The sequence below is a fragment of the Pyrgilauda ruficollis genome, unplaced genomic scaffold (genome assembly GCF_017590135.1).
Source record: "Pyrgilauda ruficollis isolate IOZ18807 unplaced genomic scaffold, ASM1759013v1 scaffold4, whole genome shotgun sequence".
Classification (NCBI taxonomy): domain Eukaryota; kingdom Metazoa; phylum Chordata; class Aves; order Passeriformes; family Passeridae; genus Pyrgilauda; species Pyrgilauda ruficollis.
Window position 1 is genome coordinate 7,056,553 of NW_024525489.1, and position 15,092 is coordinate 7,071,644.

Below are 15,092 nucleotides of genomic sequence, written 5' to 3' on the forward strand. Positions count from 1 at the left end.
GTTAAGACATTGAAATGAAACAATTGAAATGGAATGAGGAGTCACTGGCATTGTGTTGAATACAAGTGTACGCCCTGAGTGCACAGTGCCTGTCTGGAAACTTTTACAGCTTACTGATATGATGATGTTAAGACTGTAGAGTCATTAAATGGGAGTGAACCAGTGTCAAATAATTTCCTGCTTCTGGATCTCCTGGCAATACTGAATTACAGGCACTGACACTACAGCTGTTATCTTGGATGCTCCCACAGCTGCCTGACGCTGCACAGGCTGAGGTTGCTGCCAGGCACTGCTCTTAGGAAGAGGAAGGATTAAATCTGTCAGCATCAAATACCTGTTCTTAGCTCAGCTACTGAAGAAATAACGATTTTTTGAGTAATTTGAATATTGCATGCTGGACTTTTTACAGTCCATAGTTGATAAACTTCTTTCATGGCTTGAGGCAAACATAATAAACACTTATTTTGAGTCAGAACCCAACCTTGTCTCCACTGCACTGTCCAAGAGTTTCCTTAGGACCCTGACCCTATGGTCAGAGGTAGGAGTTAACTTTTACAGGTGATAAGGCAGCTCCTTGGCAAATCTGTATTGCTTTGTGTGTCCTTTGGTATGCTGGGCAGGGGGTACTGGTGGAAAGGGACATCTTGATGCTGACTTTACACCCTTGGGGTTTAGGGCACACAGATATGTACAGATGTGCATGTTTGTGCAGGCTTTGGGTGATGCTTTTTCCTACCTAGAGTAGTAGAAAAGGGGAGAAAGAGGGAGAAGGGAAAGGTTCTTACAAGCATTTCTTTTTTTCCTTTTTTTTTGTTTTTTTTTTTTTTTTTTTTTTTTTTTTTTTTTTTTTTTTTTTTTTAATTTTTTTTTTTTTTTTTTTTTTTTTTTTTTTTTTTTGTTTTTTTTAGTTTGTAAATATTTTTTTCTTGTAATGGGGGGATGGATTTTAATAGTAGGCAGTGGGTTTTTCTCTTGAGTTTTTCTTGTGCCTGTGCAGAGCTATCCTGTCTTGCCCCAGGGCTGGCTCCGGGTGTAGCAGTCCACCCCAGGTACCCTGCTGTGAGTCGCAGGATCGGTATGTACCGCAGCAGTTGTTAGTGCTGAGGATTTGGGGGTGGGCTGGAGCACGTGAGTTAAACTGTGAAAAAGATGCACACCCAGCCTTTGACTCTTTTCTTTTTAGTTTATGTTGTTGCTTTAGCCCAGTGGTTGCCAACACTCTTGCTGTCTGTGTTTAAATTACCCATATTCAGACTGCTTCAGGCAGGGGAGACTATGACCACTCTGGAAAGCTGCATATTTGCTAGATCTGATACTGGTAAAACCTGAATTTCCCCCTGCTGTCAAAGGGAAGAGAAGTACTGGAGAGAGCAAGAGTAAACATAACTGTGCTCAGGTGGTACCAACAATAGGCTTTACTTCCCAGGAGGACTGCCCTTTCTTCTAGCATTTTGTTATCTTGCTGAAGATGCCGAATATGCAGAACATCGTGAGCACTTTGCCCTTTTTGTCCCTTTTTGAACTTTGAGCAGTTGGTCAGGATTGATTATCAACTCAGAACAGCTAAGTGCACTGCTTCTCATTTCACTGAACAAAGGTGCTGTGGCCAGAGTCTCCAGGACAAGAACTGCCAAGTAAAGCAGTTGAGGTGGAAGCCAGGAGCTTACCTATGGAGCTGAGTGAGAAGGGAGGCGTGCAGAACAATGGATTTGTTCAAAATGAGGATTTTGAGGACAAGGAAGTGGCCACCAGTAGCGAAGAAGAAATGCCAAAAACATGCAGTGTTGATGTGGACTCAGTGGCTGTGGAGGAGACAGTGTTGAAGCCTTATGCTGGGATGCCAAAGGAGGTCCTGCTGCAGTTCTCCAGCCAAGCCCGCTACAGAGTCACCAGGGAGATCCTCTTCTGGCTCGTAATTGCTGGTTCCCTTGTGCTTGTGTGCGCTACAATTGCCATCATTGCTCTCTCTCCAAAGTGCCTTGACTGGTGGCAGGCTAGTCCTATTTATCAGATTTATCCTCGCTCCTTCAGGGACAGCAACATGGATGGGAATGGGGATCTGAAAGGTGGGTCAGTTTTCATTCTTGCTGTGTTACAGTTGCGTGTGTATGGGTGTATATGAAAAGCAAAACCAGTGGCAAAGTACAGTCCAATAGACAAAGCCACCTTAATGGAGAAAAGTAAGAGAAGTTGTCAGGCAACGTTAATAGCAACTCACATTGTTGTGAATAAATCCAGGAGCTGTTTGCTTTAGTCAAGTCTAAGTGTGGAATTAGAAAGGAAGTTGAGAGATGGTGCTGAGAGCAAGCAGCAGCACAGCTGCTGCCAGAGTCAGATACCTCCAGAAAACGGAGTCCAGTCAGGAGGATGAGTGGTGCTGAGCACCTGGTCATGTTTGGTGGCTGCTCTTCCTAAGGAAAACTAAAACTGACAAAGAGGGGAGAAAGATGTGTTATTTCTTGTTTTCTTCGTGGTCTATGTACAATCAGCTGGTAAAAATGCGTGGAGATGGGGCACCTGATAGCAAGGAAGCAATGCCACTTGTCAGTAGCTGAGCGGAGACTGCCCTGCAGAAAGGGAAGGCTCAACACCAAAATGGACAATGCATTTCTAAACAAGCAGTGATAGCAACACTGTACAGTGCTGGCAGAAACTGTTTCTGTAGTTGCATACTGTAGTAACATGTCAGGAAGGTAAAGGGACCCCTGTACAAAAAAAAAATCTTTGTCTTTTCTGAACAGATTATGTCCTTTTCTTTTTAAATAGGTATCCAAGAAAAACTGGACCATATTACATATTTGAATATAAAAACCATCTGGATCACCTCTTTCTTTAAGTCCCCTTTGAAAGACCTTGGATATGGAGCTGAAGACTTCTATGACATTGATCCCATTTTTGGATCAATGACAGATTTTGAGAATCTGATTGCAGCCATACATGACAAAGGTAAGCTGCACCTCCAAGCAAAGTAACTCTGTTAAAAAGATGGACCTTATAGGGACTTCAGTTTGTGCACCTGCCAGTCCCCTGTGGTGGCGCTGAGCAGGAACAGATGGAGGTGCCAGCAAAGGGTACAAGGCAGCTCCACAGCAATGTGAGCTCCATGATTGCTTCTCCTGCCCTTTGGCTCTGGGGCAGTGCTGAACGCAGGACAGGGCACAGGGAGCTACAGCAGCAGCACAGGGCGGCTGCGTGTCCTGTGCGAGGGAGATGTTTGTGGGTGGTGGGCTGGCAGCCATCCATGCTCCCTGAGGCCTGTCTTATGGGCATTGGAAGGCTGGGATTGAGCTGAGATGCAGTTCTGTCTGACTGAACATGAGGGAACACACGCTTCTTCCCTGCTCTTGCATCCTTGATTTGGTGCTTTTATGCCTCAGACCAAATGTTTGCTCAGGTGTTTCTTCTTACAGCTGCTGAGCTGAACAGAAAATGGTTTGCGAGTCTGAAAGTATCTGAGGTTTCAGTAAAATGTCTGTTATTTAGGAAGGGTGATGAAGAATGTGTGATCACTGATGCTAGACTGGTGAAGTGCCCTTCTCACCTGGGAGGTGCGAGACAGATGTTGAAGTCAGAGTTAGTGAAAGTGGTTCATAAGTGGTTCATAACAGCAGAAATCTGTTTTGATTGTTCTCTTCACTCTTCTTTCCATCCCAAGCTGTGTTCCAGCTACTTGCAAACACCAGTCAGCTCTAACTGTTTTGGTAGTCTGGTACTTTTTGTGGGGTTTTCGTGCCCCTCTCGTTCACCAGACCTCTGGCATGGAAGAAGCCCAAATACCTCTGATACTGCATTTGGAAAAAATATGAACGTTGTCTTAAAAGGCTAAATGTAATGTTGTAGTGCTGGGGGAGGGTTGATGGTTTTTTTAATGTTTTTGTTTTTATTTCTAAGGGCTAAAGGTGATAATGGATTTAATACCAAACCACACAAGTGACAAACACCGGTGGTTTCAGCTGAGCCGCAATCGGACTGGGAAGTACGCAGACTACTACATCTGGCAGGACTGCAGGCAGGCTGCTGGCTCACTCATCCCTCCCAACAACTGGGTAAACACGGGAAGGGACACGCACACGTCCCAAGCTGGATGCCACAGAGCAAAGTCAGCTGGGACATGATTGACCCAGTGTACATGGGGTTATAAGTGACTGGTGAGAGGTACAAACTGATGTTATGAGTTAGTGCAGATTAAGATTTAAACCAGGTTGGGGGATCACTTGAAAAGTTCTTACTTAAAGTGAAATTTTAAAAATTACTTTTGTTTCTTTATCTCAGTGTTAAATCTTTGTTCATTAAACAAACACACACGCAAAAAAACCCAACTTGTGCACAAGTTGTTCACACATGCCCCTTTCTGTGTATGGGTATTCTGTTCTAGAAACTGCGTGACAAGTACTCTGAAACCGTAGTTGGTGGGGAAGGAAACAAAATAATGTGATCTTGGCTTTTGTCCTTTTTTCTGGAAAGTGATCAGGCCAGAAAGTGTGTTGCCTATTTCAAATAGATTTATTTTAGATTTGAACCGGTGGGTGCATGATTAGGAACTTGTATAGTCTAAAAACTCCTGGTGAAATTAATACTTTGTAGCAATTTGTATAATTTCTCTTTAAACTTAAGAGTCTTTTAAGAACTATCTTGGCTTTTGGTATCTTTAATTAGAGAGATGGTAATAAAGTTTAACATTTTTCACTTGCTGGCTGTTGGTGGCCCTTCAGAGGGATAATACTAAATTCCCGAACGCTCTAAAGTTAACTAAAGCTGTTTAAAATAAGTTTTAGGAGAAGTAATTCCAAACTAAATGTTCCCACCCATGTTTTCCCCTCTATTTCAGATAAATCCCAGTGAAAGTTAACTTAATAAAAAATCTTCAAAAACTACAACACTGAACAAGAAATACCTGTGGCAAAGCACAACTACAGGGAGAGCATTTAGTGGCAAAAATAAATGAAAATAATAAGTACCAAAATCTGTTCAAAATCTAGTCCACTGATGAGGCATTTTGTGCTTTATTTTTTGCTTGTAATGCCACACATTTTTATGTATGCATAGGAGGAAATGTTTGTTAAGTTAGTAGTTCTGACTGTCTCTCTCCCTTGGCTGAGCAGGTGAGTGTCTTTGGGAATTCGAGCTGGCAGTTTGACGAGGTGAGAAAACAATGCTATTTCCATCAGTTTGGGAAGGAACAGCCAGACTTAAATTTTCGCAACCCTGCTGTCCAGCAAGAAATCCATGTAAGTATGAAAGCCACTGGTGCTGAGCCAACAGCACAGCAGCTCTTGCACTGAAGCCCCTGTGGAAGTCAAGTGCAGAGGAGTTTTTTACCTCTGTTGGTACTGAGTTGTTAATTAGCCAGTGGAATGGAGGGATGGCACCTTGTTTAGCAGAGAGATATTTGCATTTTTGGGAAAGCAGAGGCAATGCTGATTTGAATTACAAGGAATGCCTGGCTTGTTGATAAGGGGGAGATAGTGAGTTTCGATCTGTCCACAAGTCTGATGACTTTCCAGCAGGAAATGAGTGTTTTTACCTTGAGAGTGGTGGTGATGGTGCTGCTCCAATGGAATCTCATTCCTGTCTGCACTGTTTCCTAGCAGACAAAGTGGAATTCATTAAAACAGGGGGATGTAGGCCTGAATATGGGGAGCCTGACAATTGCTGCTTCCTTTTCCCCTTTCTGTAAGTTATCCCTCAGCAGGCAGTACAGCTACTTCATATGTTTAATTGAATCCATAAGGTTTGCCGCTTTGTTCTGTTGAATTGTGGTGCATTTCGTGGGCGCTGCTCTTCACAGCTGCCCAGTCCTCCTGGGATGGTCTCTGCGGGGCCGCTCCCCTCACCACGTGGGTACTGCATGAGCTTGGAGAGACAAAACGCTTCTGGTCACACCTTTTAACTCAAGCACACAGTGAGACTGCTTTTGAGCTGCTCCTTGAAGAACTCTGCCAGGAGCCTCTCTGTGTCTTGATACTTCCTTTAATGCCACATCTTGCCATTTGCGCCGGGTTTTTTTCCCCATAGCACTGCACATGCTTTTTAATGATGCTGGCTAATTCCTTTTTTAAAATGATATCTGGACTAGTGAAACTCCAGTAGCAAAGAGATGCTGCATTTCCTATTTAAAAAAAAAAAAAAATACATGAAAGCTGGGAAGTTTGTCCTGGTAACACCAACCTTTGGTAAATGTGTATGAAGATCATGTTAAAGAATAATTTTTGTCTAGTATTTTAACTCAAAATCCCGTTCCAGAAGGTTAGGAGGACTGAGCAGGAAGCAAATGGACTTCTGCAGAGAAGCTTAAGTCTTTGGTTCAGCAGCACAAGGGCACCCAAGAACAGCCAAACTCAGCGACCAGCATGTTGTGGCTTTCATGTGTAAATAGATTGGTGCCAGTGAGAACCACATCAGTGCTTGATGTTTGCAGTGCTGATACCTGGGTTTGCTTTTGTGCTGAGCACAGGTGTAAGCATGAACATTTTGGGTAGATTCAGTATTGGACAGACACCGTATTGAGAGCTGCTGCTTTCAGAATGGCGCTACGAGGAAGTGCAGCTCAGTGAGGCAGTCTTTATTTGCCAAACTAAAATCTGTACAGCTTGAGTGTGTACTAATTCTGCTCCAGCTTGTTCAGACGAGTGTACTTCATATGTTTTAAAAAGGCAAGTCAATAGACTTAAAAAAATATGTATTAAAGAATGTTTTTTTTCTCAGATGAAGACAAATATCACAACTAAAAGGACATTTGCAGAAACCACTCAAGAGGGACTGAACTTTGGAGTTTTTTGTTTAAACTGGGGCAATTAAAACTGTAGTAATATAGTTGGTGAAGTAGGATATAATTTTATTAATAATGACTAACATTGGAATTTGATAATGAAATTTCAAATCAATAGCATTTGTAATTGTTGGATGATAATTTCTTATGTTCCTGCAAATCAACAATTAAGTCTGAAAAAAATTTTTAAAAATTGCATCAGTCAAATAAGCGAGAATAAATGTTTTAAGAGCTCTATTGTGTAAAAGAAAATTGGTGGCACAAAGTTTGTGCAGAACAACATGTTCCTGCATATTTGAATCAATGTGTTCTAATTGTGTGCAGCCATGAGAGTGCTCATCAACAACATCACTTAGCATGAGCCCAGTTGTGTTGATGGATGAGATTAGAAACTGCTTTTACTGAGTCGTGCCCTGGCTTTGGTCTCCTGAATTATGGGAGAAGTTAGAGACCAGTCTTTTTTTTTTTTTTTTTTGTATGAATGAAATAGTAAGACGTACTTTATTTAGCTATTAATTTGACCTTAGGTCAACATGATTCACTTTAGCTTCTAGAAAAATTTGAAGCACAAATCAAGAAATGAATTGTTATGTATTAACACCTCCTTACAAGTTTAGTTTTCTTTTTAAGAATATACTGTTTTAAATGGGGGTGGGCTCACTCAGACTTTTCAATTTTTGCTTTTATCTAGGATATTATAAAATTTTGGCTCGGCAAAGGAGTTGATGGATTTAGTTTTGGCGCTGTTAAATTTCTCTTAGAAGCAACACATCTCCGAGATGAGCCTCCAGTGAACAAGTCTCAGAATGGAGTAATGTTTATATTCTGCCTTTGCTTTCTTTCCTGCATTTCCTACGGAGACAAGAGTGCCTGCTTTGACTCTTTTGGGTCTTAATTGTGGCTGTAGGAAAATCAGGTCAGCCTTGGAAGGTGGGTGGGTCCCGGGACTTTGCACAAAGAGCACTCACCACCAAGAAGCCCCAGTAAGAACGGGAGCACAACTAAAAACCACTGGTATAGGCCATGTGTCACACTGAGAGGTGACCAGACACATTCCCTGTTGTTTATGTTACTTGCTTGTGCTCTGATAGTGAACTTGGTGATGTTACCAGGTGGTGCCAGCGCTGAGAGACTGTTCTCCTGTGGAGCTGGGGATCACAGACAGCTGGCCAGCTCCAAGGTGGCGGTGGTGTTGTGTTACTGTATCAGGGCACTGTCCATCTTTCCAGCCTGGTCTGAGGCCACAGCACCTGCTGTGCTCGCTGCTCCAGATGGGCTCTGTTGATTAGTGCTGTGTGTGGGCTTTCCCTGCTGAAGGATGGGATCCAAAATTATCAGTGCTCTGCTACTCTGGAGTTCCTCAAGTGCAGTTCAGCTCTGTGCTGTTAGTGTTAGCATGATGAATTAATTTCAGTAAAAATTCATGAACTGGTGCACTGTCTCAGGAAAGAATGGGGAGAATTTGGAGAATTCTGAAACCTAGAACATTGGTGAACTAATGTGAAGTACTATACCCTGCTTTAAGGAGAATATCACAGCCTATTCCCAGCTCTACCATGACTACACCACCACACAAGTTGGTTTGCATGACATCATCCGCAGCTTCCGTCACACCATGAATGAGTTCAGCAGAGAGCCTGGCAGATACAGGTAACCAGCAGAGCTGGCCAGTTTTTTCTAATATTCATCTCCCTCTTGCTAGCAAGAAAATGTTGTTTTACTAAGATAATACGCCACAGAAATGCAAATCCTCCAGTGCAGATAGCAGCGCAGAGGCCGTACTGTCTCTTCGGCAGTGTATGCAGAAAGGAATTGGCCCTGTTAGCTCTGCTCCATCTATGGACTGTATAAAGGTAGAGCAGAAAAGGAAAACATTCTAATCACAGAGACACTAATTTATCAACCCCGTGACTGATTTATTCTTTAGTTTTAATAGGCAGTTCAAGTGAGACACACAGTCAGAGAGCATTAAAATCACACAAAGGTTGAATTTGGAAAGGACCTCCTGAAGTTCTCGGCTCCAAACCCCCTGCTTTTTAGGGCCACCTGGAGCCAGTTGCCCAGGAGCTTGTCCAGATGGCTTTTGAACATTTCCAGTAATGGAGACTCTACAACCTCCCTGAAAAACCAGTGCCAGGGCTCAGTTGCCCTGACTGGTGGGAGCTTCCCGATGTTCTTAGGGAAACACCTTTCCTGTGTTTCAGTTTGTGCCCATTGCCTCTGGCCCTGACACAGGGCACCACTAAAAAGAGCCTGGCTCTGTCACCTTTGCACCCTCCCTTCAAAACAGGGATGAGATCTCCCTGAGGCTTCCCTTCTCTGGGCTGAACAGCCCCACTGCCCCACCTCGCAGCCTTTCCTCCTGGGAGAGATGTTTCAGTCCCTAATGGCCTTACTGGCGGACTAAAGGGGAAGGATTACCGCCCTCACTTGTGGCAGCACTCCTCCTAATGCAGCCCAGGATGCCATGAGCTGCCTGCAAGGGCACATTGATGGCTCATGGTCAGCTTGAGGGACCCACAGGTCCTCTTCTGTGAAGGAAAGCATGGAAATTGCTGGAATGGTGCATGTGGACATAGATACAGAAAGATAAAACCTCATTGAGGTACTTTAGCCTTGTTTTGACTCTTGTAGATTTTCCTCCAGCAATTTCCAAGAAGTACTTCTCCTTGATTCCTTGTCTGCTTTACAAAGTATTGTTTCTCTGTATTAATCTTCTTTTGATGGGGAGGGGGAAGTGACCATAATTCTTAATGCTCTGTGTCCAACCATTTCTAGCTTTATTTCTGTTCTGTGTAACCAAAAATGAACCAAAAAAGCTGTTTGTATACTTCTTTGTAGATTTATGGGTTCTGATGATGATGAAAAGGAAGATATTGAAGCCACAATGATGTATTATGGAACGACTTTTATCCAAGAAGCAGATTTTCCCTTCAATTTCAACCTAATTAACATGAAATATCTATCAGGCAACAGTATTTTTGAAGCTGTCAACTCGTGGATGAAAAACATGCCTGCAGGAAAATGGCCAAACTGGGCAGTAAGAATTCTAGACCAACTCTCATAGGAAAGGCTTGTTCCTGTAGGTGACAGAAGCCACACACCCACACTGATTTCAGTGGGATCAGCAGCAGACTGGGCTGCTGAGCTACAGTCCCCGTCCTTGTGAAAAGTCAGAGCTGCTGTAGTTGGAGTCCTTGGCACTGTCCGGCTCTCCTGCCCTTCAGTAAAAGTTCCACTCCCCTTGCAAGGATGACAGAAGGGAATTTATGATCATGCCTCTCCCTCAGTGTCTCCAGTGGCTAAACCACCAGTGAGAATGGAACTGGGATAATTATCTTTGACCATAAACTGACTCACTGCAATGGATTCTCGAACCCGCCCGGGGCCAGGGCAGAGAAGAGCAGGCAGTGGAGAGCAGTTAACTTAAAACATTGCTTCTCTTTTTCCTAGGAAGCATGTTTGGAATGTGCAAAGAATCTTTTCAAAGCAAGCAGAGCAGTCCTCACACGGCAGAGAAAATAGCAGAGAGCTGTAAGCAGGGACAGTTGTTATTTGTCATCTATTCCTTACTTCTGCCTCATGTGCTGCTGGCAGGACTTCTGTGTATTCAGTTTTTTGGGACAGAAATTTGTAATGGCATCAAGATAAAGATAATGGAGCTCACAGGCCTAGAAGGGAAAGAAAAAAAACCAAAAACATTTACTACCTTGTAAAATTAGTTAATCAATTTCACATATGCATGAAATTTTATAATGTGTGTTTAACAGAATGATGTTTTCTTCAGGTTGGAAGCCCTAATGCTGCTCGGATTTCAACTCGGATAGGGAAGGAGTACATCAATGTCATGAACATGCTGCTTTTAACCCTCCCTGGCACTCCTGTAACTTACTATGGTGAAGAAATAGGCATGGAGAACATTGCATCAGAAAATGTAAGTGAAGAGCATGTAGACAATGGTCCTGTTCTTGTTTAGTTCCAAGTAACAGAACATTCAAAAATGCAAGAACTTTTGTTTTGCTAACCAAACCCAGTCTTTCTCACTCCTTAAATGGTTTTCCGTGTTCCTCATGGCAAACCTCTGTACAGCTTGTGGAAATGGCCAGCCTAGAGACCAGAGCCAAGCCCTTGATGTGTGTCTGAACCGGTAGACTTCAGTTGTGGATGCTGATTTCTGTCTTTCTCCGGATCAGTCTTGCATGGTTTCCAGCAGTGTTGCTTCAGCACAAAGGACAGCAAGTGCCAGCACTGGGCCTGGCCAGGGGTTAGGAGAGGTGTGCTGCAGACATATGAGGGAAGATGACTGAGCCGTCTCCTTTCTCGCATGGAAGTGCCCTCATCATGATGCCAGAGCCCTTTATTTCCTGGCTGTTATTTAAAGGAAATCACGGTTCTGATTCTTTCCAAGCCATGGCTGTCGTAAGTGTGCCCAAGCTCAGAAAAAGGGACCTGCAAGAAGGGGAGGCTGCTTAGTGGCAAGCAGAAGTGGCTTTTGGTCATCATGCATAGTCTGTCCCAAAAGGGAACAGCTCATCTCTGCCTCTCCTGACCGTATTTCAGCACTGTAAGAACATGGTCCTATGGCAGATGCTGCTTTTCCTGTGGAAATCCTGTGTTAGGGAATGAGGCAGCTGCTGGTGATGTTAGAAATGGCATTGGCTCGCTTTCTATCAAAGGGAAAGAGGTACTTAAAGCACAGGATCATCTCCAGATGAATCAGACTTGTCTGATTCAGATATGGGGAAATGATTCCCTGATTTAAAAGGAAATCTCATTTCCTCTGAGAAAACCCTAGGTCAAAGTATCTCCTGCATTTTCTTGCTGCTGCTGATTACTGCTGACAGAGTGATTCTCTTAAGGAAAGTGGCTCACCCTGAGCTCCTCAGGGTTCACTCTCTTTTAGTGGCTACCCTGTGGCTCAGGGCTTTGGAACAAATGCAAACCCACCCTTCACTCAGGCTGGAGAGGAAGGCTCCCTGATTAATGGGCGTCTTAGGAAAATGGGAGAGTATTTGCTCAGGATGATATAGGCTTTAGTCCCAGCATTTCAAACACTTCAGGAGACACTGAAAGAGGTAAAGATGAGAGGCAGTGTTACCAGTGTTGAAAACTTAGGATTTTTTTCCCTGCTTTTCAGAATATGCTAAAAAGAAGAAACCCATTATTTATAATGTCACAAAGCAAAGTGACAATTTCTTTTGTTAGGCTGCTGCTCTGACAGATTGTATTGAAAAGTGTCCTTTATATGAAAAACAGTTTTCATGGAAAACAAACACTCAAAGTATGTGCAAAATATTTTATGCCCTCTTATATCATTAAATTTAAGTGTCAGATCTTTTGGCAGCTCTTCAGTAACAATGAGGAAGCTTTTTCAGAATTTTTCTGAATTCTTTAAAATGAGAACTTCAGACATTTTTTACATCGACATTTTTAATCAGCTAAAAGCCAGTTTTCAATAGTTTTGCACTTGGAAATAATAATTTTACCTTTCTAACACAAACAGTCCTGTCAAAATTGTACCCCTTGCAAATGTAAGCTTGAAGAGCTCTGGGGTGAAAAGTGCAATACTTAGAAAATAACAGACACTGAACAACAATTACTTCTTGTTTACTGTTACTTTAATGACATCTCTTCTAAGGACTCATTACCTCACATATTCGCTCTCTGCATGCCTAGATATTTATCAGAATATCCTGGCTGTCATTAGTAAACTTTTATCCAACCATCTGTTGCAGAGGATGACAACTCTAGTAAGAGTCATTTGGGAATTGCACGTTTTACCCAGCAATGCTGTATCTGAGTTGATCCCCTCCCTCCATTTCAGGAACCGTCTTGATTCTCATTTTCTCCTTAGATTTGGACCACAATTACATCCTCATTATTTTTAACTTAAACCAAAGAAAGCAGTACTGAAAGGGAGATAATTTGGGAGATGTGAGAACATGCTGTTCAAAGAATAATTTTTAATATGCTAATCACCACTTTTATTTTCTAGGCAACCCTCCCAGAGAAATCCCCCATGCAGTGGGATGGAAAAGTTAATGCTGGTTTTACTGAAGGCAACAGCAGCTGGTTACCTGTTAACTCTGACTACCAAAGTGTAAATGTGGAAGTAGGTATCTACATGCGTGACAAACTAATGGTCTCAAAGGTCTAAACATATTTGAATGTATCTATTTTGCTCTGGCTTCCTTTTAGTAGTGAGCATTGGTAGCAGGAACAAACTCAAGGGAAAAAAAAGAAGCACTGAATCCTCACAAGTTTTATTAGAAAAGGAAATCCTTGCACAACAAGGAGCCTACTTCATCTATATTCATTTAAGCAGAGTAACAATAATTATGATGTTGACATTGCTATATGGCTCTTTAACATCCTTTTAATCCTTTTGATATTAAATTGAAAACTGGTCTCTTTTCCCCCATTTCTATTGCTATAGAAAGAACTGGTTTTGTAACAAGAACTTGACATAGACCAACTCTAACATAAGTAGAGCAGTGAATCAAACAGATTTTGCTGACCTACAGTACTGACCAAAATTGAAGGCAGAAAAAAACCCTAAGATAGCAGAAATATAAAGCGTGAAATAAACCCTGTGACTGCAGTAGACTGGCTCAATGAAAAAGATTCAGTGTCAAGCTTTGAATGGCTGTGGCTTTCTCCTGAATCAACAGTACTGAAAGGAAGCTGTGGGAAGAAGCAATTGCATTAGTGCTGGGGAACTGTTACGCTTAATAAACTCTGTGTCTGCCACTCCACACGTGCCAAGGAAGCGCACAAGGAAAAGCAGATTTTCGGTGAAATTTGCAGACAGATTTGAAGAGGGATAATTGTGCGCACGGAATTGCGATAGGCGTGTTCTCAGCAGCCTGAGTGGGTGTGAGAAGGGAGCTGCATTTCCTCCCTGCGGTGCCAAGAACTGACCCTGTTGGTGCTGACTGTTGCAGGCCCAGAGCACCTGGTCCAACTCAACCCTGAGTGTGTACAGAGCGCTGACTTTGCTGCGGAACAGTGAGCTCCCCATGAATCGAGGGTGGATGTGCCTCATCTGGAATGACAGCAACGTGTTTGTGTACGTGAGGGAGCTGGATGGGTTAGACAGAGTCTTCATGATGGTGCTCAACTTCGGCCAGGAGTCGACAACAGACCTGCAGGCCATAGTTCCTAACCTTCCCTCTGAAGCTGTAATAAGGCTCAGTACTCATTTTAGCAATGCTGGTAAAGTGGTCAATACCAAACTAATTAAAACTGAAATGGGAGAAGGTCTGGTCCTTGAATATAAAACAGCAAAGCCTGTTCATACTATGGAAGCTTTTCAAGGGAAGTGTTTTGTGGCAGAAAAAGCTTGTTATTCCAAGGCCCTCAATTTACTCTACGTGAACTGTTAAGTAGTGGAGTAGAATACCCATGCTTTCATGTTAATTTAGAAGATAGTAGCTTCAGGGAAATGCTAAAAATACTCAATTTTGTTCAGCTTTTAAAATGTTATTTGTGTACAAAGTCAATGTCCTGAAAGATCACATACGTAATTGTCTTGTATCTGTATTTGTGATGAAAAGGAAAAAGAATAGTATAAACTCCCCCTTAGGATCTGTGGAGAAGAAAAGTAAACCTGTTCTGAAAACTGTCCTGTTTAAGTATGTATTTCTGGGAGGAGAAGGAAACAGTTGCTTTCTGGGTGCTGACCCTGGAGGCTGCTGGTCTGTAAGTGCTCCTGTGGAATCCCAAGCCTGTGGCAGTTCACTGTAACTTTTTAGAAGTCTGCAGCTTTATAAAAATTATTCCAAAGGGGTGGCCCTATATTTGCTAAAACAGGTGAACACAAGCAGGACTAGTGTATATTGTTGTGATGTCTCACCTCTTATCTCAAATCTAATAACTCTGATTATCCTCAGAGTTAGTAAGAAAAAGAACAAACTGTAGCTAATATCTAGTTCCACACTCATAATTGCATTTCCAGTTGATTCTCTCCCTCCCTGCTGAGTTAGAATATGTTTGCCTTCTCTTATTTCTTTTCCTGCCCTAAGGCTGAGGTGAGGGCTGTGTACTTTAGTTCAGAGGAAGGAGCTGAACCAACCCTACTGAATGTCACACTTGTACACGTGCTCTGATTTGCATTTGCTGCACCTGCAGTGGTTGATGTGGCCCTAGGTGTGCACCACACACCTCTTTTAACAAGCAATGCACAGCAGATTTGTGCCTTGCTCAGAGGGCAGGTAAGCTATGAATCAGGCTGCTTTAGTGGGGGCATTCTTTTTGTTTTTACCCTCTGGAGATACTCTGGCATCTTCTGACACATTGGTCTTGTCCTCCTGAGGGATTTGGC

General features: G+C 42.7%; 1 protein-coding gene across 1 annotated transcript; it reads left to right on the top strand.

The window, feature by feature from the left end:
* The first annotated feature begins 1,550 nt into the window (after positions 1-1,550).
* Positions 1,551-15,004, top strand: SLC3A1 (solute carrier family 3 member 1). Its single transcript, XM_041476995.1, has 10 exons — positions 1,551-2,066; positions 2,767-2,946; positions 3,892-4,046; positions 5,103-5,228; positions 7,461-7,580; positions 8,295-8,419; positions 9,611-9,809; positions 10,557-10,703; positions 12,765-12,881; positions 13,714-15,004. Exons 1-10 carry the CDS (start codon positions 1,670-1,672, stop codon positions 14,152-14,154), a joined length of 2,007 nt encoding a protein of 668 aa, XP_041332929.1. The 5' UTR covers positions 1,551-1,669; the 3' UTR covers positions 14,155-15,004.
* Positions 15,005-15,092: the final 88 nt, after the last annotated feature.